The sequence below is a fragment of the Eumetopias jubatus genome, unplaced genomic scaffold (assembly GCF_037043125.1).
Source record: "Eumetopias jubatus isolate StellerSeaLion01/CBP00866 unplaced genomic scaffold, mEumJub1_p1.0 scaffold_3, whole genome shotgun sequence".
Lineage (NCBI taxonomy): Eukaryota > Metazoa > Chordata > Mammalia > Carnivora > Otariidae > Eumetopias > Eumetopias jubatus.
Genome location: NW_028274809.1, coordinates 106,889,698 through 106,915,862, shown reverse-complemented (window position 1 = coordinate 106,915,862; position 26,165 = coordinate 106,889,698). Strand labels below are relative to the sequence as shown.

Here is a 26,165-nt window from a genome sequence, read left to right as displayed (position 1 = left end):
GGCAGGCTGGTGTTACAATATGGATTTGATGGATTGCAGCTATGGGGGAATTCAAAGGAAGCCAGAGCTTTCGTGGACAAACTGTCAAGACTTTTTATAAGAAAGATTTCAACAGCCTGATTTCTATTTCCCTGAATATCTTGGAGCATACACTCTATTTTTAGCCTCCCAGTGTGGCACCTCTAAGTGAATGAGCTTCCTGCAGAGAAGAGACAGTTGTGACTTTCAGGATTGGCAAAACTCACCCAAGGCATAGAGGTGAGACCTCACTTAGATGGACAACAACTTTTAGTCAGTTATTTACTAGAAGATACTTCATCTAGTTTTCAGAGATCATTCTAAATAGAGTCAAATGGTTTGTGGGGACAAAGAAGGGTTTTAGGAGGGGTGGAAGGACAGCAGAAATCTTAAGGGATATTTGGAAGAGCAAATGAGATGCAAGAGGTCATAAACACATGGCTTTGAAAGAACAGAACAAAGAGGAGGAAGGGAGTGGAAGTAGAGATCGCTGTCCCTACCCCATGGAGAGTCCCCAAGCCATTATTGTCAAGACTGACTAGGGCGCCTGAGTGGCTCAGTCATTAAGCATCTACCTTCGGCTCAGGTCATGATCCCGGGGTCCTGGGATCGAGCCCCATATTGGGCTCTCTGCTCAGCAGGAAGCCTGCTTCTCCCTCTCCCGCTCCCCCTGCTTGTGTTCCTTCTCTCGCTGTGTCTCTCTCTGTCAAATAAATAAATAAAATCTTAAAAAAAAAAAAGACTGACTAATGGGAAGGAGGGTTTTTAGAATCCCCCAACCTGAAATGAAGAAAGAATGGAGAGAATTGGGCTTCTTCCAAGGTACTTTACAGACAAAGATCATCTTTTCTTGCTGTTCCTAAAGAGTTAATCCATCTCCCTCTACAGAAAAAAAAAATACCTGGATAGATAGATATTTGCTTTGAAGAAGAGAAACAAAGCAGTTTATTGAAGGTGGAATATACAAGAAAAAGTTATGAATATTTTCCATAAATTTATCTGTTTAAGTCTCTAGCTAAGGCTTTGCATAAATGATTGTGCAGGACCTTTGCTCTACATTTTATAGCACTTTTTGTGTACCCCTATTACAATAATATATACCTGCCCTGATAGACTTTGAGCTCCTCCAAGGGCAAGAACAAGGTATAATTTATATTTGTATAACCCATGTCTAGTGTAACCCTTGGAGTACTGGGCATTCAGTAAATACTTCATGATGAATTAAGAAAGGGAACAATCTATTACTTTAGTTCCAATCCTGTTCCTGCTACCTTGTGGTGGGCATGGGGCTAACAGAGGGTGGAAGTCAGGTTAGTATCATCTCTGTTATTACTAAAGAGCATAGAAACTGTTTTAAAAAAATCAGTCCCATATGAATAAATAAACTAAAATCTCCCATATGAAGTTGAGAGTGAATAGAAGAGGCTAAGGTATTCATAAATATATATCTAGAGAAGTGACAAATGTCTAATTCTCTAGATGAATTCTCATAGAGATCATGGCAGTTGAACCTATATGCACAATGAGTGATGCAGTAGGTATTAAATATATTTTAGGGTAAGCAAATGTACTGTTGTTCACATAAAAAGAAAGGCTTGTTTGGTGGGAATTGTATCAATAAAATATCCCCCTTAGAATGTAAATTGCACAGGTACTTTTGGTTTTGCTGTAAAGTGACCACACTCCATAAAATCTTTTTGTAATCAGCAGTTACCAAGGACTGAGGGTTACAGTGGAGGACTATGGTGGTCCAGCTGGCAGAGCATGTCAGGAACCTTGATTATTCTTACCCAGTGGTTAAGGAGGGGTGAGACTGTTTTCAACGACTATTTGTTTTGGATTATAATCTCTCAAAGATCCAAACACTCACACAATTGAACAATTGCACAAAACTACATGGATTTGGTACCACTGAGGAAAGACAGGCGGAGTTAGCACTTATTTTCGAGTGAAAATTGTGTTTTGCTTTGGGGGGAGCAGCTTGCTTGTTTCCATATACATCTAGTGAAAGTTAGTGTTCTGGGGTTATGAAATAATCCAACCCTGTAAATGTAATTCTGCTTTAGCCCTGAGACTCTACTTGTAAGAGTGATGTGCTAATTGCACTGTCTTGGCATTGGTTTCTGGGTCTGTGATACGTCATTGTGTGTATGTATACATCGTCTACATGCGCGGGGAGGTGAGCTGGTGGATTCTGCAGGGCCGATGTGGCAAGGATAGAGCTTCACAGAGTCTTCACCCTACAGAACTACCTACGAGCATATATAAGTAGATGGGGAAAGCAAATACTCTGAATTAGCCTTTGCTAGTTCTCCATTTCTTCTGTCAGCACTATGTCAGCAAAATATAGTCCTCACTTTTCACAGACTTGAATAATGAGGGGTTCCAGTTTTATTACTCACACCTTCCTTTGCCTTTCCAATTCATTATTGGAGATGCTTCAGGCTAAACCCACTGCACTTCATGGTGATTTTTTTTATTTCAGGGGACAAAGGACTCTGTACCCAAACAAAAGGCTGATTTATACAGCCTTTTTATGGAAATAGAAAATTCAAAAGTGAAAATTGGAAATAAGGGTGGATAGGGCAGCATAAAACAATATTTAAAGATCGTTCCTCTTATTAGTGGATCATTCATCTTATTAAGAAAGCTGGAAGGGAAAAAAAAAAGATGCCCATGTTGGAATCACTTTAAATAAATTTCCTAGAAAAATGATATAATGAAGTGATTAAGAATCCACAGAAAGTTTTAAGAAGAAAATATATACCTAGAACAACATCTTAAAGTTGAGAAATATGATTACAAGCCGAATCCTTACCCATGTGCTCAGGCACTGAAAGAAAAGCCGGAAATGGATTTGAAATGAGATGGAGCTAATGAGTTCCTCATTGGGAGCCTGGCCGTGCAGGGGAGTGTTAAATAATCAGAGGCGATAGACACTCTAAGGACAAGATGGAATGTCTGCTAACTGTCAAGGCTGGCAAACTGCGATGTGGTAATTGTTTCCCAAACTGAATCTGTCTTGTAAAGAGAATTGGCAAGTACTTTCCACATCTGTGGATCATTATATTGGCATTCCCAGCATTCTGGAGGATTGATATTATTTTCCCCTTCTCTTTTTCTCCAAGATGGCCCAGAGGCAAAAAGTTAGACCTATTGCCATAGCAAAAAATCATCAGGATTCTTATCACCACCTCGTGGATGAGTTCGAGATGCCTTCTTGAAGGAATGACTGTGTTTCTTCGAAGCTTAGTTATCAAGAGGGGCAAAGACCCTGAAACTTACTATCATCTTATCTTGGCTTCTATGCCTACAAAAAGATGTGCGTGGGGGGGTATTATATACATAGGGTGTAGATGACTTGAAAATGTGATGTACTGTAGAACCTATGGTCTCCTCTGAAACTAAGCAGTGAGGGTTCGCTAGACAAACCACAATGCCCCATCAGTCAGTGTACCCGGAAACTCACAGAGAATGGCTCCATGGACAGAGGAGGGTCATTGTGTCTGCCTTAAAACATGAAACCTGCATTCACTTTATTCACTAGATCTTTCGTGAGTGGATGGAAGGGAAGAATCCTGCTTGGTATTTCTCTTCTTTCATGCAGTTTTTTTAATTATTATTTTGTTTTTGTTTTTGTTTGTTTTTAAAGCTCAGTTAAGATGGTTTAAGCTCTTTCATGGAACTAGGTACTATTTTAGACTTTTATTAGAATTTCTTTATGCTGCAGTATATATATATACCTCAGTATAATAATCCCAGGAATAGCCTAGCTAACATTTCTTTAAAAATGGGAAAAGGCATTTTTGAAATTATAGAACATCTACTTCCTAGCAGCTTTCTTTTTTACCTCCTAGTTTCAAGCTACTATTTTCCATGCTTCCCCTAGGTTTATGCTATTGTGTGCTGTTCTAAAGTGTCAGCCCCAGGAGAGAGTGGTAAGAAAGGAGCAAAGCAATAGCTCACTACTATCAGGGATCCTATATTTGAAATACTCAGGGGATAAGAGTCAAAGTGAAAAAGGGTGATGAGTTAGGGCAATGGGCGTCCTATGGTAAGGAAAATCAGCACAAAACAAACTTCTCTTATTCCTTTGAAAGTGCCACTGAAGCGAACCAGGCCTTTAGCATCTTCTTTCTTTACCCTGAGTTCCCTGGTAGGAATGAACTTGAGATGAAGGAAGATGTCAAAGATGAGTATCATATGCCTATGTCACAGAGCTCAGGTTCAAAGTAAGCCTGAGGTTTAATGCAAGACAGAATGGCTGTGGAACTAAAGAGTGCATCTTACTTAGAAACTGGAAACACAGAACTGAATATGCACATGTGCACACATGTGTCTCTTCTTTGTCTAGAGGAGTAAAGTCAGTCTCTTAAGTGATCATTATCACCACAATAAGTTTGTCAGAAAGGAAGGCAGTGGCCATAGCTGCCTGGTCTTCCGGGCTGGATCAAGGGGATAGATGCTATGGTTGATACAAGTTATGTGCCAAAAATAATTGGCAAACAGATAGGAAAAGGAGAATGACCAAAATTAAAAGATAGGAGAAAAATTTAACAACAACCCAAAAGAGAATATATTATGTGACCCTGCAGTTTCTCAGATGAAATATTCCCGTTTACACTCGCTCACTGTGTTTTGCAAGTCAATGTCATTTCTAAAGGAACTGTCCAAATTTTCTGGGTATTCCTTCTCCTTCATCTGGTTAGTGCGGTGTGACTGCTTATGCTGGTAAAGGAACCGGGTCATGATGCCGATGATAGAGAAGATGATGAATATCACCACCGCTATTACTCCTGTCGATAAAGAGGAAAGAAAGAGAGAAGGAAATCATCAAAGATCATACACTCAGAAGAGATGATTCAGTCTAGACAGGGAAGGCACTTGGGAGAAAGAAACAAAACGAAACAAAACAAAACAAAACAAACAGCAACAAACTCTGCTGCATGCCCAGAACTGAAGACCTGCTGAAATGTGTTCAGTCTTCAGTCACTAAAACACCTCCTCTTTCAGACTGGCCAGGAAGAAAACCAGTCTAAATCGGAGAATGCTATCATATCAATATGGACTCAGACTGGCAAAATATTTCTTAATTATTTCTTCAAGACTTGATTTAAAGAATGTGACAGAATCATTTAATTAGCACATTTGTCATGTTCAGTCATTTGTCATTTCTTGCAACTGAGTATTTCAGAACTACTTTAGCACCCTAGAAAACCATAGTGAAGTATCCCAGACCTCAATACATGCTCTCCTGACGTAAATTCATTTAGGGTATGTGTTCGCTTTGCTAAACATGTCTTGTTAATAATGAAGTGTTTGCCAAAGAAGTAGGGCATTCCTACACTGCTGTGCACTCCGCTAGGGATGAGACAGTTCAGCAACGGTATGCTTCTGTCGTTCAGATATTCAGAGTCAACTGAAATAGCAGACTTCTTCCAGTTAGGTCAAATTTCTGCCTGCTTTGACTGCTTGTGATTTTACTGCAGCTACTCGGCAAGTTGCCCTCACTGACTTGAACAAAGGTCTTGTCCCTACCTTTGCCACGAAGCCTCTCGGGATGCAAAGAGCAAAGTCAGCAAAAAGAGGTGACAGTGTAGAAACTGGTGACTTTTAAAGAGAGAATGTTTCTATACATATGGGATTTTCAACATTAAAATATGAGAAGTATTTATGATATTCAAAGATAAGTTTATTCGCAAGATAACATACATTCTGCTGTTTTTGTTTTTCTTTCTAAGTAGAATGGATAGTGGCGAACTGTGTTTCTTTTTCAAAGATAGTTTTGGGCATCCTGCATTCTTATTTACATAAGCATGGGCATTTGAAAGTTAAATATATTTGCTGCACATTTTCCACTGATTTGTATCAGAACTGGGGCCATGATTAAGACTGTTTACTTTCTTTTCTTTTTCTTTTTAATATTCAGAAACCACTATGTAGCATTTTCCCTGGCTATTTTAGAACAAGGCAGAGTAAAACCACCTAAGTTAACAAACATGAATAAACTAGGTCGTAGTGAGTGACTCCCATGTTTGCCTCAGCTTTATGAGATAAAATACAGAATCAGTTTCTACTCCTTTAGTATACAAACTGTTCAGAGTTGAAGGAGTTTTCCAGAGGGATTGGGATGCCTTTCCTGCTCTTAGAGACTCACAGAAGCATGTAACTGGGTGGGAAAATGTCAGCAGTCACAAGTCTTTTCTCCCCTTGACAAATACGAAATTGTAGGAAGAGAAACAGGCATTACATTCTTTCCTATATTTTTTGGTGCCAAACAAAAATCAAGTTGGACTCTTTCCCCTGAAGCAGAAATTCAGGTCAAACATTTTAAGAACTTCCTTAAGGAAAGTTCATGGTTTTCGTTCCTCACAACTGCATTGTAATGGTGCACCTCTGTGCTCCCACAACCATTTGCACTTCCTCCCTCAAAACACCATTCACTAGTTCTGTTGTTGCTGCAGGTTCATTGCGGACAGCCTCCATGGCTTTCACCCATGTATCCCTATACTTAGCACAAGGCCTGACCTATAGCTGAGACTCATTATATAGAAGTTAAATGAATGGATGCCGCTGACTTTTAAAAGAACTCCATCTGGTGTGGATCAGTTAATCTAGCCTCCCAGAGGCAGTGATGGGGGTCACCTGCTAGGGCTATGGTTCTGGATGGCAATTAATTCAGTATCTCATGGGCATTTACATTAAACAAGGTTTGGGAATCATTCTGTGTTGCAAGGCCCAGAAGGGAAAAATCAAGCTACTCGAGGCAGAAACCAGGCTGAAGGAGGACAAAAATGGGTGAGTCCAACAGGCAGTGAGAAGATGGAAAGACAGGGGAGGTGGGAGGGAGAGCTGAGCTCACAGCAGAACAGACAAGATCTGTATCTCTAACCATATGTACTGCTGGATTCAAAACTCCATTCCTGTGGGCTTCACCCTGCTCATTAGATCCAACCCAAATCACTTGGTGGAGAAAACTGACAGGACTGGGGCTTCACCCATCTGTCTGCCCCAACATGGCTTCTTCCCATATGTTTTATTGGTGTGCTTTGTTTGTGCTTTAGGAAAACTGACAGCTGGATGAGATGAACAGGGTGCACACTGCCTGTCGCTAAGTAAGTGTTCCAGCTGTTGACTCAGTAGTCAGCTGCCTGATGGATCAGGGCAGGGTGCATCCATGGACTGTGGATGGTGGGGTAGAGGGCGCCTTTGATCATACAGCACCCATGACTATTCATGAAAAGGCTCACGGTCTTACAGATCATTGCAAGGTTCTGGATACTAGATGGCTATAATTAAGGAAGGAATCAAATAAATTTCTCCCAAGAACAGAATCATTTGCCCCCTCTGCTTTCAGCAACAAGGAATGATTTACCTCCAATGACAGCCGAGTCACTTCGAACGGCATTAGTGATTGGTTCTCGCTCATCCGTCTTCCCAAAGGGATCTGCAAGGAGTAAAAAGACATGTCACTTCACTCCTCACTCTGTATACAGGAAGGAGGTGTACAATATGGACTTGAGATGACACATCTGTGGGTTAGACCAAGTACTCTCAGTTTGCATTTTTTTATGAACCCGAACAAACATACACACAAAAAGTACACAACTTCCACCCCATAATTCTGTGACTATTAGCTTCTATGTCAGCTGTAAGATAATGGGCTGAAACAGATGATGGTGGAACCCACCCCTATCTGCTTTCACCTATGGTTTACCTCTCAGCCTAACCTAGAGGTCCCTCTCTGCTCTGTTAGACCCTCCCTCTCCATGGTGATGGCCTCTTACCTCAAGCATGCATATGCTCTATGCCTCGGAGGTTCTTTAGCTGCACAAGGATTTGGAATCCATTGACAGGGAAAGACAAAAGTGCTGGAGGATTAATACCCCCAAGAAACCCTCACTGACAGAAAGAGGGATTTCACTACACGTACATTAACATATATGGTAGAAGATAAAAAAACATCAAGTTTGAAGGCTTGTAGACCTGGATTTGAATCTTGCTCTGCCACACGTTGGCCTGGTGACATTGAGCTAGATATATTTTTAATTAGCACATCTGCAAATGTATTAAAAGGGGGTAATAATACCCATATGTATGCATATAGTACACATGGAAATTTTAGGACCTATAGCAACTGCCAACAGTATTCCTGTATCTTCAGGAAACACCTACAACATGAGTATTATTTTTCCCACTTCACAGATAAGGAAATCAGACTGAAGTTATTTAGTAACTTGTCTGGAGTTCTGCAATTCATCCATGGCAGAATCAGAATTCAAATCAAGGCTAGTCAACTGTCACATTCTGTTTCCTTCTATTACACCTAACTGGTGCCAGGAAAACACCAAGCGTGGTGATGAGTAGGCAGCAGCAAAACTCAGTCCCCCTTCTTTCTTCATGATTAATAACTTATTTGGCAGTTGATTACCACACTTGATTAAAACAAATCCCAGGGACATTTCAAGATACTCATGATGATGGTGACTAAATAAAGGCAGAAAAGGTATTTTAGGGAGTAGTAAAATAAAAGAAGATGTATGGATGATAATGCTGTGGGCTTTCCTATTATTACGGAAGGCTAATTTTAATCACATGAATTATATCAGTTCAAAAACCAGCCTGCCTCTCTCTGACCCTAAACTCTTCGATCCTCAGAGCAGTAGTCATTATCTATCTATCATCTATCTATCTATCTATCATCTATCTATCTATCTATCTATCTATCTATCTATCTATCTATCTATCATCTATCATCTATCTATCATCTATCTATCTATCTATCTATCTATCATCTATAATATGCTTTGAGTTCTAACAACTCATCATATTAAAAGTAGGGTTATATTCAATACAATTCAATAAAATTCAACCATGAGGAACCAGTCATAATTCTTAACTACCTGTAATCTTATAAAGTAAGGACTTGAGTAATACTAGCCTTTAACCTAGAAACTTCTTGAAGATATCAAAAGTAGTGCTATCAGAAGAAGTCAATTTCCCTGGGTATTCTCCTGTGTACCTGATGAAGAGTGCACCGTGGTCACTGCATTCACATCCACATCCATTATGGAACTACAGCTTGATTCTGTCAGTGTCCCATGGACAGTCACAGGTGCAATGGTGGCATGACGTAGGGCCGCCTTCAGGGGTGCAACCTGGTTATACTGGACTGAAGACAGGCATCCAACAAAACCCAGAGTGTTGGCTTTGGCAACTTCAGAATCCAATCCAAGATGCTCTGCAACATGAAAGACACTCCTATGTTTTTTGTTTGTTTGTTTTTCAAACTATGGTCTATATCCTCTTTAAATAATGTCTAAAATTAAAGAACTTACCTTATAATTTGTTGAGTAAGGGAACCCATCCCCTATCTCTTTTGGTTTTCTCTTCCTAAATCTTAACCTCACACTATAAACATCAATTTATCAACCACATATCATAGAAATCTCTTAGGGCCATCTCTACTTTGAGATAACATTTCAAACTTCTAAATTCTCATTCATGTATTTTATGAACTGTAACAAAGACTTAATAAATCTGTTCTACACTATAGATGTTTTATAAAATTTATTTCAGTATCCCCATCACCATCTATCTATGGATGCTGAGGATTAGTTCAAGCACACTACAGTGCTCATTACAATATTGCACTCAAAAATGTCACAAGGGGGGAAAAATGAAAAGAGGCAAAGAGAATAGAAGTCAAAGTGGCCCTTCCAGAAGTTTCTTATGTTTAGTGTTTTAAGTTGGCTGTATAAACTGACCATCTATTCAAGATTTTTACCTGCTTAGTTCTGTTGATGGTACGGATTGTGGTGCACTGATTTTCTGATAGCAATCTTCCAAAGTATCTTTGAGTTTTTGTAAAAGGTAAAGAGGCAATCATTTCTGATTCTCAGCAAGATCTAATGTCTTATTTTCTTTAAGATTTGTATTAAGATTATTCAGTAGCCCTTTTCTCTCTTTCAGCAAAGATCATTTGAACAAATTGCTAAGATACAATTACATAAAACTGCAATACACATGAATTGCTTCTTTTTTTTCTTATAAGGTGTAACAGTTTCAATCTACATAGATGGTTCAAATAGTTATTTTATTATGATAATCTGTTTATTTTCTGGAAAAGGGCAAGGACTTTCCTCTCCACCCAGCAGAGATTATAATTTATTTCAAACCCATAAATGGTCAAAGTGCCTCCATGTATCACTAAGTGAGAATTATTTTGGCAGGAATGTAGAAAGAGATGTGATGAGAATATGGAAGAAAAAGAGAAATTAACATCCCCTGATAATGCCTTCTCTAGTTTTGCCCTTACATTCTCTGCCTTTAACACCCATGTAAACCTCACTAGTTTATCATCCCTCTCTTCTTACTGGAAAATGAAAGAAACCATATGCATTAATTTTATGCAGGGATTATAACAAATGACTGTAAATGTAAACAATTTAAATTAAATGATGTAACACAATACAAATTTATTGTCTTATAATTCTGTAGAAGCCTGACATGGGTCTCAAGCTGCTGGTAAGGCTTCATTTCTTCTAGAGGTTCTAGGGGATAATCCGTTTCCTTGCCTTTTCTAGCTCCCATGAGCCACCCACATTCCTTGGCTTGTTGCCCCCTCCCCCTATCTTCAAAGCCAGTTCTGTTACATGTCTTTGTGTCATTCCACCTGCTTCTAATTCTCTTATGTTGCCTCCCTTTTTCACTTTAAAGACTCTTGTGAATACAGTGGGCTCACTCAAAGGTTCCTGGATAATCTCCCTATTTTAAAGCTAGCTGATTAGCAACTTTAATTTCATTTGCAGTCTTACTCCTTTGTGCCACTTAACCTAACATATTCACAGGTTCTGAGGATTAGGACTTGGGTATCTCTGTGGATCATTATTTTTCCTACCACTGGATGTCCGAGATTCCATGAGAATTTTCCAGGTAATGATGATAAAAATTCAACAGAGATGTAAAGTGACACTTCTTCAAAGGTAAAAGAACATTGGGGTGGGGGAGGAAACTGCTTATTTCCAGATATTCCAATAAATACCCTACAGTAGGGGTACATATTTGTTACTCATTAAAGGATCACACGTATGTTTATTTCTTAATATGGCCTTCAAAAGACTGTCTCATAAGAGACTTTTTGAACATTGTTATGCAACAGTCTCCCAGACCAAAAAGCTTTCTTTAATGAAGACTGGGTACTCTTGCCAAATGGCACTAGACCTCACTGTACCCAGCTATAATTCCAAATGCACATTCACTACTAATTGGTAATTCTCAAGGGCTAAAGTTGGAGACCAGAGCATTTAGAAGAAGAGGCAGAAGACAGGAGAAGAAAAGCAGAAACTGACATGAAATTTTTGCATTGTAGGATTTCAAAGCAGTGGAAAGTGACATGTCATTGTCACTATTCCTTAAGGGTCTAAGTCAAAAGTGCCAGGTCTGATTCCCAAAACGCATTTAGAAAGAAGCCTATATTAGGGCCAAGGTCCTTGGAGGACATCACTATAGTGACTGTTAGGAATACAAGCTCCAGGAACAAGAAAAAGAACATGAATAAATTAGGGAAAACAACAGAAAATGACATTATCTCCTTGAAGAGATATTTTGAATAAAGTCTTATGTCTAGGAAAGTGAATTTATTCTAGATGTATAATAAAGATGGAAACCTGGGGATGTTTCTGAAAAGAAATGAAGAGACAAGAATCCCTGATAGGAGAAAGTACTCCTAGTATGAGGTTTGATATAGTGATTTCTCAGATCTTTACATCTATGGAGAGGCAATAAATAAATAAATAAATAAATAAATAAATAAATAAATAAAATGTTAGAATGACTCCAAATTAATTTTCTTTCTTATAACCTTGTTAACTAATATGTGGTAGGGAATAATCATCTGCTAAAAGAAATTTAAAAGCTGCAAATACTTAATAGTCTCCATCTATTAAGTACCTATTATATAACTATGTAATAATTGTTTTTAAAGTATCATTTCTTTTTCCCTCAAATGCTCTTCCAGGGCGCCTGGGTGGCTCAGTTGGTAAAGTGACTGCTTCAGCTCAGGTCATGATCCTGGAGTCCTGGGATCGAGTTCCACATCGGGCTCCCTGCTCAGCAGGGAGTCTGCTTCTCCCTCTGACCCTCTTCCCTCTCGTGCTCTCTATCTCTCATTCTCTCTCTCTCAAATACATAAATAAAATCTTTAAAAAATGCTCTTCCAGATATTTGTTAATATCATCTAAAATTTACAAAGGAAGACACTGACACTCAGAAAAGTTAAAAGATTTAAAAAGGTGTGACAAAGTTGAGGCTCAACTAAAGTTGAGGTTATAACTTGAAATGCCAAACTTACTGGTTTGTTTGTTTGTTTGTTTGTTTAACTCTGTCTGTTCAATTAACCTCCCTCTGCTGGAGGCACCTTGTTTGAATTCCACCTCCACCACTTTCTGTGGAGTATTAAGTAAATTAAACTTTCTGGGATTTAGTTTCTAAAACCAGAGAATGGAGATAGCAATGCTAACTTGTTGTTGTTGTCAATTCCTTTATTTTCTTTAAGATTTATTTATTTATATTAGAGAGAGAGAGAGAGAGAGAGAGCTCAAGTGGGTGGAGAGGCAGAGCGAGAGGAAGAGAGAGAGAAGCAGACTCCCCTCTGAGTGCCCAGCCCTGTGCTGGGCTTGATTTCATGACCCTGAGATCATGACTTGAGCTGAAACCAAGATTCAGATGTTTAACAGACTGAGCCACCCAGTCACCCCTAATTCTTTTTATTTTTAACTGAAACTGAGTTGACATACACTAGTATAGTAGTCTCAGGTATATAACATAGTGAATTGACAATTATATATATTACAGAATACTCACCATAAGTGTAGTTATCATCTATCACATGTTAGTACAATATCATTGACTACATTCTCTATGCTGCACTTTTCAGCCCTATGGCTTCTTTATTTTATAATTGGAATTTTGTGCCTTTTAACCCCCTTCATCTATTTTACCCATCCTCCACCTCCCGTTCCTCTGGCAGCCACCAATTTGTTTTCTGTATCTATGGGTCTGATTTAGTTTTATTTCTTTGTTTGTTCATTTGTTTTGTTTTTTTTAGATTACACATGTAAATAAAGTCATATGTTATTTTTCTTTCTCTGTCTGACTTATTTCACTTAGCATATGACTATCTAGATCCATCCATCTTTTTTTTTTTTTTTTAAAGATTTTATTTATTTATTCATGAGAGACAGAGGAGAGAGAGAGAGAGAGGCAGAGGGAGAAGCAGGCTCCCAAGGAGCAGGGAGCCCGATGCGGGACTCGATCCCAGGACCCTGGGATCATGACCTGAGCTGAAGGCAGACGCTTAACCATCTGAGCCACCCAGGCGCCCTAGATCCATCCATCTTGCTACACATGGCAAGGTCTCATTCTTTTTATGGTTGAGTATTATTCCATTATATATATATATATATATATATATATGTATGCATGTATACCACATCTTTTTTATCCATTCATCTGTCCATGGATATTTGGGTTGTTTCCATATCTTGGCTATGATAAATGCTGCTGTTAAAAAAAAAAACACAAAAAAAAACAAACCAAAAAAAAACAACTTGACTTGCTACATTAATTTGGAAACACTCATCTCTTCAAAGTGAATTTACACCCCTCTATTAAAGGAAATGGATTCTTTTAGCCACAGAATGTACAAGACTTCACATGGTCTTAACTATTTGACTCTAAGAGTGTAGTCGAGCCAATCCAGGCTAATTTTAGGCAGGAAGTTTATTCTGGATTGAAAAAAAAAAGAGAAAAGATCAGCAATTTGCCAAAAATAGACATGGCTCTAGGATGTAACATGACATTTGCTATATGGCAAAAGCCAATTATGACTTTTGAATCCTAAAGTGTCAAAATACAATCCATGTAGCCCCATACAACCTGAGCTTATAAGAGTATAGTATTGTACCAACATAAAATATAAATAAAGGAAGCTGATACTAATGGAATGTATAAACACTATACACAAGTAAAGAGTTTTTCCCTCAAGAGTTCATTGTGGCTTTCAGGTAAGAGAGAAGTAGTCTGAAAATGTAACTACCAGGAGTGTTGAAAGGCTAAGAACTGTAGCCCCCAGATAAAGCTTTTAATCCTTAAAGGGGAATGTTAAACAGTATTAAAAAAAAATACTTGGCATTTACTTAATGCTTTATAATTTTCATGGTATGTTCATTTTGTATATCTTATGTAAATATTCATCCCTGTGAACTGACAAAGGGTGAGTTAGTTATATCCAATTACCAGTTATTAAAACTAAGACATAAGATCAATAAATTGTTTACTGCAAATTTAACCAGTCCATGGCCAAGCCAGGACTGAGACCTAGGTCTCTTGGACCTTATCGTCCATTTTTTCCCCTATTACATCAGACTTAACACCTTTCTGTAGGTATTGGTTGCTGATAACATGAAAAGAAACCTCACCTCTATAGCGTGACTTACAGCCATTCACTGGTTAACTTGTATCCACCCACCCACCCCATCTGCACTACATACAACCTGAACTGCCTCGTCTTGCCTGAACAGGCACACACTCTGCCTAGAAGGCCTTTCTGTCCCTTAACTACCTGGATAATATCTGCTCCTTCGCTGTAAAACTTACATCTATTTATTGGCCACCTATGGCAGCCACACTCTGTCTGAGACAGTGGACTTAACAATTGTTAGCAAGCAGACATTTCCCTATCTCTGTGAGTTTTCAGTTACTTTGAAGGATTAACTTAACAGACCCCCAAAGGTTTCAGGCAGTAAGTCTAATAGTAGGGGCAGATTACTGTGGCTATGGGAGCACAGAAAAGACCCTGAACACAGTCTAGGACAGTAGAGATCAAACTGAGTGTGCAAAAGAATTTCCAGTGAAATGTATGAAAATGTCTTTTTTTCTGGATCTCTAATCATTCAGTAGCTTGGTCTGGTGTGAAGGTATCCAAGAATTTGCATTTTTAAAGCACATTCTTAGACACATATGATATGGATGTTTCATGGACAACACTGAGAGACACTGATTTAGGAAAGATGGCTTGGAATAAATGTATTTAAATAAATGCTTAAGTGATGAATACACAGTAATCATGCATGAGTGGGTGGACAGAGTGTTCCACTAAAGCCTTTATATGGCCTACGATAAGAAATTCTGGCACATTCAAAACACTGAAAAATCAAGTTAACTCTGTCTTAAATTAAAGCACAAGACGATGTTAGAAAGATAGGCAGGAACCAGGAAGAGGCATTTTGCTTACTTCTATGACCCTATTTATTTCACGATATTGTTTACAATCTGTCCCCTGACAAGATCGGAAGCTTTCTGCTTTCAGGAGCACTGTCCTTTTCAGATTTCCATTCTCATTAACTAGGACACAGTGCCCAACACACAGACTGTGTGTTTAGTGAACACTAAAAGGAATTAATGAATGAAAAAAATAAATGTTTTCTAATATGAACAGTAACACAACCTAATCAGAGATATTTACATACATTTCAAACTTCATTCTGGCCATTGATCAGCATATAGTTTCTTTATTTTCACATTCACACTCAGGGCATGTTATGTGGAACTCTCTTTGATGAGGCCAACCAAGTTCATTAATATTTTGTACAGCTCTGCCAAGAGTGCACATGGAATATCTTCTTTATTATTTCAACACCTTGTTACCTAGAAATAAATGTACTATTCTTAGGGAGTCTGAGTGGCCATGTATATTTGGTTGCTATATGTCATCGTATCTGTCCTCTTCATAGTGACCCCTTAGGCTTTAAGAGTCAGGTCGTGTGCATTTTTTCTTCACATGGTTGAGGAAGCATCTCCCAAACACTGCATGACAGCCTCCTTCTCTTCAATCTCAGCCTGAAAGTCCCTTCATCAGTGAGCACTTCTTTAGACGCCTTACCAAGGAGGACATGTCCCCTTCTCTTCCTCTTAGTCTCTAACACTGAAACCAGATGATCTCCTTACTAATATATTTCCTCAAACTTTGTAATTGTGTGTGTGTTTATTGGTTTAGCTTTTATGCACCACACTAGATGACAAGTTTTATGAAGAAAGTTGCTTATTCGCCTACTACTAACTACTTATTTTCTAACATAGTATTTCAGACATAGAGGTTGTTAAATAAATCTGTTGGATGATTGACAGAGTCCACATGGCACAGGGTCTGGCCCATAATAGGTCTTCCATGACTCTTTGAGTAAAAATACATACATACATACATATATACATACATACGCTAATGATACAAGAAGACTAAAATTAACCAGGCCAGTTCAGTAAACAAAAGTTCTACCACTTAAAAATTCATTATTTGAACTGAACAACTCAGTAGCTGAACTATATTTTTCATTTTTAATTGGGTCGCTTAGTTATGTGCCTGATGCAAATGCATCTCTATGGACGAGGATAGTGACTACTGAATCAGTAAAACCTTAGCAATAATATCCAAATTTAAAAATTCTAGATCTCATACCCGCAATGCCAATTCTGCTTGTTTTCCAAAGAAAAAATCACTTTTCTGACTTTAAGACAGGGATTTTCAAGTTGATGTATAAATCCATTCTTTGGGATTCAAAGAAACAGAAATAATCCCTCCTAAGGTACTAATTATTTGATGCGGGGTCAGAACCAAACTCACATGTATTAATTTATACCTAGGTCGTTTATTCTGTTAAAGGAAATGAGCAAAACTGGGATCCTGCATGTTCTAACAGAAAATCTTTTAACAGAGTCCCAAAATAACCTATAAAAATATATTCTACTCTGATATGATGGAATTGCTAGTTGTGGAGTTAAAAGCACCAAGAAGAGTAAAAGCCATTGTGAGCATCTTTAGTACGTTGATGTTATTTCTCTCTCTCTCTCTTTTTTTTTTTTGTTTGTTTACAGATTTAAATGAGGCAAAGAGAGCTCTGGGCATGGAAGGTGAAGGCTCCTCCTCTGTGGCTGTCTCAACTTCAGGCTGGAGCAAGGTGGCTCTGCAGTTCCAGGTATCACACCATCACCCACAACCAGATCCAGCAAAGTCTAAGTGGGGGAAATAATGGCTGCCTCATCCCTCATCCTGTGTTTCTTTTTAAGAATGGAGAGTCCTGGGGCATCTGGGTGGCAAAGTTGGTTAAGCACTGGACTCTTGGTTTAGACCTTTGGTGTCGGCTCAGGTCATTATCTCAGGGTCGTGACGTCAAGCCCCGTGTGGGGCTCCGTGCTCAGTGCAGAGTCTGCTTAAGTTTCTCTCTTCCTCTCTCTCTTCCCCTTGCTCCCATGCACATGCTTTCTGTCTAAAATAAGTAAACACATCTTATAAAAAAAAAAGAATGAAGAAGCCTTTCTCAGAAACACATCTACTCCACTACCCTACAGACGTCCTCTAATTGGCCAGATTGTGTCACGTGATCATGCCTACTCTAATATCTGGCAAAAATGGACCACAGTCATTTGTTTGGACCAGAAGTTCTTAAGACCTGTTTTTGGTCTCAAGACCCATTTCTACTCATAAAAATTGGGAAGAGATTTTTGTATATCTATATCCTTTTTGTATCTATCAATAACCCCTCTATTAGAAATGAAAGCTGAGGAAATTTGAAAACAAGAACCCACAGCACACATTCTATTAGCTGTCTGAGTAGAGATATCATCACACAGCTTGTAGCCCCTGAAAAACACGATTCTACATGTGTGAGAGAACATAACAAAGACATATAATGTCTAGTATGAAAATGAAGATAGTTTTAATATTGCGAATTCTTGAAAGGGTCCCAGGATCCCCCCAAGCCCCACCCCCAAAGATCCCTGGACCAAACTTTGAAAACCACTGCTTCAGACCAATTAGGAAGCATCCTCCAGGATTGTAGATGGAGGAAAACTTTCTAGGAGCACATGACTTCATGGAGGAGCATGAATGCTTGAATAAAATTGGAATTTTGTTAGGAAGGGAGAATGAAGTCAAAATGGATGGTGAGTAGGCAACCAATACTGTGAGTTGCATACACACAAACCAATCTCTGGAAGCCAAGCAAGAGACATATGCACACACACATATATACATATACATACATACATAAGAACACATCTAAATAACATTAAATAAAAAAAGTCATTTCAGCAAAATAAAGTTCTACCTTTTAAAAATCCTACCTCCCCCCACACATTCAGTTTAAAAGGCAGTTATTTTTCATAAGCTATTTATTGACCTTTTATAAAGATCTGATGTCTAGGTTGAATGACCTAAATTTGGCTGTTCTAAATAAGGAAAAACAGAGCTATTCTTTAGGGACTGAATGGAGATCAGTTTTACTGCTCCATAATAATACTATGGGTACTAATTATTGAGCATCTGTCATATTAAATGGTAAAGCATCATACAGACAAACAGCACACATTAGCTTTAAAAGTTGGAAAAGACAGAGCAGTGCAAAATTATACCTTCTCTGTAATGAGGAAAATAAATTCATAGGGATTCAAAGTTACTCTAGCTGGAATTCCTGACTCTTCCATTACATTTTTCCTCTTGTGTGCTATACTATCCCTTTGAACCCACACGCCAGAGCTTAATAACTAAGCCCCCAACATAGTTTGTTTAGTTTACAAAATGGTTTCTCTTGTAATTTTAGACAATGAATTAGTATACTATAGATATATTGTGGTACGGTGAGGCTACAGAAAACCTCTATAAGGAGGAGCCATTTTCAGGTCTACTGGGTCAAGGGCTGGGCTTGGGGCTGAGGAGAGCAGCACCTCAGGGACAGAGGCCAGTGCAGGCCTGAACTCTGTGTCCTGTGGCTGTGTGTCCATAGGAGTGACTGGATTGGCATGGTACAAGGGCCTGGCACCTGAACTTTATGGGAAACTAACACCATCTATGCTGTTCTTAGGATCTTGTCGGGGAGGGTGGAAGTATTTGCCTTTGTATCTCTAGAATACCACCCAAAATGCAATTTGATGACTTTTTATATTAAATAAGTCAGATGCATTAAAATAACATTTGTGACATAATAACCACAAAGAACACAGTTCATTTCTCTAGGCCTCAGTTTCCTGATAGGTGAAATTGAGATTATCATGATATATATTTTGATGTTTTGGTTTTCAAGACCTATGGTGTGGTAGAGAATAATAATCCCCTGAAGAAGTCCACATCCTAATCCTCAGAACCTTGAATATGACATTTTATGTGGGAAGAGGGACTTTGCTGATATCATTAAGTTAAGGGTCTTGAGATGCAAAGATTGTTCTAGGTTATCCAGGTAAACCCAGTGTAATCACAAACGTCCATATAAGAATGAGATAAGAAGGTTAAAGGCAGTAGCAAGAGATGTGATAAGAGAAGCAAGAAGTTTAAACAATTTGAGGCAAGTTCTATAAGCTAAAGAATGCAAGCGACACTATAAGGAAAAGGCAAAGGAAAGAGATTTGCCCCTGAAGCTCCCAAAAGGAACACAGGCCTGTTTAATTTTACCCTCATAAGGCTTATTTAACACTTCTGACCTCTAGAAATATATGAGACAAATTTATGTTGTTGTAAGCCACCAGGTTTGTGATAATTTGTTACAGCAGCAAGAGGAAATAATGCACATAGGGACATTTTTTGTGACTGTTAAAGTGGTTCTGTTTCTACTTTTAAAACATACTTAGATACTAATATTTTAGTGGCTATATAATAATGGTAATTTTCTCATTTAAATATTTCTATTCAATAAAGTTGATGATTACAAAGTCTGTACTTTGGTATGGCTCCAATATGCACAAATTTCAATTACCACAATGTAAATAACACCAGTCCCGAAACAACATAGTTCAAGTTTCAGTGACCATAGTGGACTGACTGGGAATAATTACAAAAAGTACAAATTCTCCTGCTAGCTCTTCAGTCAACAAACAAATATGTAAATTACAGATGCTCAGCATAATTAGTGACCAATCACAGCATTTCTTTCGAAGTCTACAGGTGATTGGTCACTGGGCCATCTGGTATTCATTTCCCACACAGACAGCAAAGCACAGAGTTGTGTCACTTCTTCATCTCTCAATGATAAGCCCAGGTGACATTTTCTAAAAATAGATAACCAAAAGGGGGAATTGGTCAACAAAGATGAATGTACAGCAAAGAAATAAAAAAAAAATTACACTGAAAGTTAAATTCAAATATAAAGGGATTTATACAAAGAAATAGCTGACCATGGAAATGCTGACATGCACTTTTCGACAGACTCTAGATCTGTAGACATAGGAAATTAGCAAAGGTGATATAAATCGATACAAATGAAGAAGTGGGTTTGTGACAAAAAGAATGACAATGTCTCAGGGGAAGCGGTACCAGCAGAAATCTTCACATTAAAGGAATTCTCCAAGACAATTCATGACATTGAAAGCACAAAGGATAAAATGCTAGAAGCTAATCCAAATATAGGGGTCTGACAGTTCACCAAGGCATAGAAAAGATATTCCCTCCCTATTTGCCATTCAACAAGAAGGCAAGCACTGTGAAAACTACTCTTTATACATTTCTTTTACAAACACACTAATTCTCAATATATCTAATATTTTAGGTGACTGTGTACTAAACAAATATAAGTTTTACTATTTTTTCATTTCCCTAAGAGAGCTTTTAATACTATGGAAAAAAATAAAGGTCATAGAGCTATCAAATTTTTCTTCATGAATTATTAAAAACTGTCCTACATGCAGTGTGTGATCACTTTTACTGTTCTGCAGTACTGTGTGAAGCAAGGACTGTCTGTATCATATTCCTCATGAAAAGATGACTTAGGAGGCACCTGGGTGACTCAGTAGGTTAAGCATCTGCCTTCGGCTCTGGTCATGATCCCAGGGTCTTGTGATTGAGCCCCGCATCAGGCTCCCTGCTCAGTGGAGAGCATGCTTCTCCCTCTCCTACCCACTCATGTTCTCTCTTTTGCTATCTCTGTCACTATTTCTGTCTCTCTCTCTTTCTCAAATAAATAAATAAAATCTTAAAAAATATGACTTAATATGTACCAAATGCTATTTTAAGTGTCTTATGACACTTCAATCATACATCATTTGTGCTATTACTCCCATTTTAAAGGTTAGGAAAAGGGGACAAAGAAAAAGAAAAAAAAAAAGAAGTTAAACAATACGCCCAAAGCTGACATTTGAACCCGACCTTTGTAAACTCAGTCCCAGACTGCAGGACATGACATTGCCTTCCTCTCTCACACTGCAACACTCACAGGGATTCAGGCATGTACCAGGTTTTGTGCTCCTCAAGCTAAATGAGCATCTCTGTTGTGATGATCACATAGAATAGGATCTATGCTACAGAATAAAGGAATTCAGGCTTAGAGAGGTAAAGCCCCTTGTCCAAGTTTCCATAGTCAGTGGTGAAGCTTGATTCCAGACAAAGAGCCCAGTTGTGGAAATGTAGAAACTCAATAAGTATGTTCAGTGATTAGACCTGTAAATTCCATTCTATATATGTGGGGCTTTTTTTCCTCAGAACATGGTCTTTTTTTCATGAACTTAACCCTCTTCAGCAAAGTACTCATCCCAGAGAACCAAACTCTTCCTGATGAAAGGAGATGTTAATTGACTGACAACCTAATGAAGTAGTAATGTTTGGTGGTTAGTTACTATGCTCTTCTCCAAGAGCATATTTATATTTAAATGAATCTTCAAGGATTTCATGAAAAGACGAAGCATATTCTGAGATTTCATTACAAGAGGTGATCTTGAATTAGTGTGTTTTGTAGACTGCTTCAGATCATACCACATATTTAATTCAGTAAATATTAATTGAGGACAAATTGGACACAATATAGGTTGAGCTTGCTTAGCTTTTAAAACAGGCACATCACAATTACAGTGCAGCATCCACCAGCAGGGCAATGGCCCCAGCCCAGAAGCCTCCTCTTACAGGCTGTCTCTTGTCCCTCCTCCACAACCTACAGAATTCACAAGGTAGCCTCCAGAATAAGAGATACGAAACTGGTTCCCTGACCCAGATGTGAACAAAGATTTCATCCATTGACTTCTCTGTAAGGCAAGGGACCCATAAGAAATTGTCCCAGCCCTCAGTCATTAGTTCTTGGTAATTTATATCATTGTTCTTCTATCAGAGCTTTTGGGTTTGGCTAAAATAGTGGCATTTTCTTTCCTTTTTCTCCATCAGACTCAGAGAGTACAAAAATCATAAATTATCCATGTTAGTTATTTGCATTTGACTACACGTATCAGGAGAAAAAAAAGAAAGAGAAAAAAACTAGCTCCAAAATATTTTATTTTATTCTCAGTAACAAGTCTGATGTCAACCAGTCTAGGGTTAGTATCTTGGCCTCAGATATCACCAGAATTTTTTTCTAGATTTACACTTCCTGCTCCACAGACTAGAGATTTTGTCTTCCTCCTCGTAACATAAGTTGTGGAGCTCCAGTTATCGGGTCTGTGTTCCAGGCAGAAGAAAGTAGGGAGGGTGAAGGGCAAAAGTGTGCATACTTGCTAAGTCAGGCCTTTTGGAAAACCCTAGTGACTTTTGCTTCGAGCTCATTGTCCAGGACAATGTTGTATGGCCAGTTTTACCCCAAGAAGAAGACTGGGAATGAACTGAACAATCGGGAACACTGTTCCCTCAAACAAGCAAAACAGAAAACACTATTATGTCCTATTAAGGAGAATAAATATTGAATATGATGTAAGCTTTTTACAGTCTCTGACTCAACACCTCAGACAAACTTTCTTCTTATACTTTCATTCAATTAAACAATTGTACAACTTCCCCTCTAGACACAGGTTTTCATTACCAATAAATCAGACTGCTCCCTGGGTTCAACATTCAACTCTCCCACTTATTAACATTATGTCCTTAGTATACTTACATGTTATATTTTGGGCTGTTTACTCATTTATAAAACGGGAATGAGTAGAGTGCCTGCATGTGATAGATTACAAGGGGACACAATTGTTGACATTCCTTCCACTGAGACATAGCCTCTATCTCCCATCCCATTGAATGAGAGTTGACTTGTGACTGCTTTGATCAATGGAACACATTGCAAATGATACATTGCCAATTCCAGGACTAACCTTCAAGAGGGCTGGCACTTTCTACCTTAGGGGCTTGGAGCCCCAAGCTATCATGTAAGAAGCCCTACTGCCCTGATAGAGAGATCATGTGGACAGAACTTGAGACTAAATGGAGAAAGAGAAGGGCTCTTTTGAGCTCAGCTTTCTAGATGTCCCTTCCAAGGCACCATGCTTGTGAATAAATATGTCTTAGATCCTCCAGACTGGCCCAGCTATTAGCCAGATATCACAGAGAGACTCTAGTTAACTCTGCAAGGAGCTAAAAGACCAATCAGGCAAGCTCTGCCCAAATTCCTGACCCACAAAATCATGAAATATTTTTAAATAGATGTTGGACTAAACTATTAAAATTATGGGATAGTTTGACATCCAGTATAAGAGACTTAAGATTCTACCTTATGCTTGGTGTGAGGATTAAATGTAAAATGAAAGTAAAGTTCCTCACTTATAGCCTGGCACACAGTAAATACTCAACTATGTTTAGCTTTTATATTATCCTCTAAGATCCTACACACCTGCCTGTGGAAGAAGATGACCCATCCCTCCAATCACATCTCTATCGTGCACTTACCACCTTAGAACTGTTTTCTAATTAGCCTTTAGGCTGACATGTTACTTTGATTCAGCTATGTCATTCCTTCTTCACTTTTCATGTGCTATTATTTTGTATAAGATAACAAGTTTTGTGAAATGGGGTTATATTTTATATATTTTTTATTAAAAATTATATGGCATAGTGGGATAAATATGATCTCTGGAGCAAGGCAAATCTGGCTTGCATATCACTTCAGCCAATTAATGAATGGGTGGTTGAGCATTATAGTCTGAATTCTCCCAAAAGCAGACTTTAAGGCAAGAACTAGAGTGTCAGTACTTCATTTGGGAAGTGAAGGAACACACTGAAAGGGTGGGGGAGAAGATAAAAGTGGGAAGGAAACCAGTGATTTATGCATTATCATTCCAACCAGAGGCCAACTAGAACTTGATCCTCTGGGGAAAACACTAGAAGAAAATAGGGAAAACACACACACACACACACACACACACACACACACACACACACACACACACACATCAGAATTATCCCGACTGGTGGAAAGGAGCTGGGGTATTCATACACTAGATCACGTTATCATTGACTGAGGGTTTTTCTCAGCAGACGTGAAATCCCTGAAATGTCTGGCCTGCCAAGTAAACAGGCAAAACATGCTTTAGTAGCCAGAGAAAACCCTCAGCAAAATGATTTCAGGTGCTGGAAACTGGAAATGAGCTGGCATTCAGACAAGGCAAGTTACTGAACTCTAATTTCCCCATCTCTCAAATTAAGATAAAAATAACTAACCCAATTACTCCCAAAGTCCTGCCCTTGTGGAATTCATAAATATCATAGAATTAAGTTGGGGAAATAGCTGAGATCAGTAGATGATAGTTGACTGAAACTCATTCTATTGAAAAATAACAATAAATAACTCTTTTTAAAATATTTATTCCAGTCATCCTAGAAACAGAAGAGGTAACAGTAGAGATATTACTGTCTTAGTTTAAACCAAATATTTTAATAAAAGCAAAATGAATATTCTGAGCAAATAGAAAAAATAAAAAAAATAAACTTGTGTGACATAATTATAATGCGAAAGCACCTGCTGCCCTTTTTATCCTAGCAATTATTGGCATTAGTAGTAACAGATAAGAATATCTGCATTTTAATTTGATCAATAAATATCAGCCATATCATATAGGGGCACTTGAGTATATGACTGCAAAAACACCTCACACTACGATAACAAATGTAATACCACAGCTTAGGAAAGAGCTCCCTAGGTAAAGAAGACAAAACAGTGTATTTGAGAATTTTATCTCCTTCCTGATTAAAACCATCTATGCCTTTCTTTTTTTTAATTTTATTATGTTATGTTAATCACCACACATTACATCATTAGTTTTTGATGTAGTATTCCATGATTCATTGTTTGAGTAAACACACAGTGCTCCATCATTCAGTATATCTATGCCTTTCTAACATATTACAGAAAATCAACAAACAAACAGTCCTGACATTTCAGGATCTGGACCTGCCTGTTCATCCCATCCTGTCCCTACTGCCTTCTGGCTATGCAAAACTACATCGTTATAAGGGGATACCTCGTGTCAGAGAGTAAAGATATTATATATATATATATATATATATATATATATATATATATATGTCTATATATATGTCTATATATATATGTCTATATATATATGTCTATATATATATATATATATAGAGAGAGAGAGAGAGAGAGAGAGAGATATGGGCAGAGGGAGAGGGAGAGAGAGAACCTCAAGCAGAGCCCATAGCCCAATGCAGGGTTCGATCTCATGACCCTGAGATCAGAGGTTCAACCCACTGAGCCACCTAGATGTGAAGATATTATAAAAGAAAAAAGTTAGGAGGCATGGAGTTTCTCATCTGCCTCGTGTTCTTTCTGGCATGAATTTCACAGGAATTCTTTCTACTATTTCCTTTTTCAGGTTCCCCTTCTGTAACTGTGCTTCCATTCAGCATTGAAATATCAATCAGTCACTGTGTGCTAAACACTGTGTGTGCAAATATATAATGCATACATACTCTTACACACACACACACAATAATTTAGGTATCAAAACAATTTTGATTGGTAAGCAATGATTATTCTTGCTTTACAGATAGGAAAACTGAGGCCTAGATAAGGAAATTGCCAAGGCCTCAAGTAACCAGTGTTTGAGCCAAGCTTGAACCAAGCTTCAGGCTTGGTCAGCTGGTGTCAGAGCTCATGCTCTCTTGCTATACTTTTCTGCCTTTACAAAGTGTGCAAGCTTCACTGAATGCACTCAGCTACTCAGATGAATCCCTAGCTAATGATTAATAAATAGCTCACTACTGAATGAGAGGGGCAGATCTAGCAACACTATTTGGGGAGGTGGGACCACTAAGATTAAAAAAAAAAAAAAGATAGGGAGGCATGGGTGGCTCAGTCACTTGAGTGTCTGACTCCTGATTTCAGCTCAGGTCATTCCTC

The 26,165-nt window shown here is 38.3% G+C and overlaps 1 protein-coding gene across 2 annotated transcripts in view; it reads right to left on the bottom strand.

Moving 5' to 3' along the window:
• Window positions 1-4,617: 4,617 nt before the first annotated feature.
• CNTNAP5 (contactin associated protein family member 5) overlaps window positions 4,618-26,165 on the bottom strand; it is an 855,278-nt gene continuing 833,730 nt past the window's right edge. For both annotated transcript variants that reach the window (XM_028101360.1, XM_028101361.1), the window contains exons 22-24: window positions 9,041-9,259; window positions 7,394-7,465; window positions 4,618-4,814 (exon numbers count right to left, since the gene is read on the bottom strand). In XM_028101360.1, coding sequence (XP_027957161.1) covers window positions 4,618-4,814; window positions 7,394-7,465; window positions 9,041-9,259 — 488 coding nt within the window. The remainder of the gene's footprint in view (window positions 4,815-7,393; window positions 7,466-9,040; window positions 9,260-26,165) is intronic.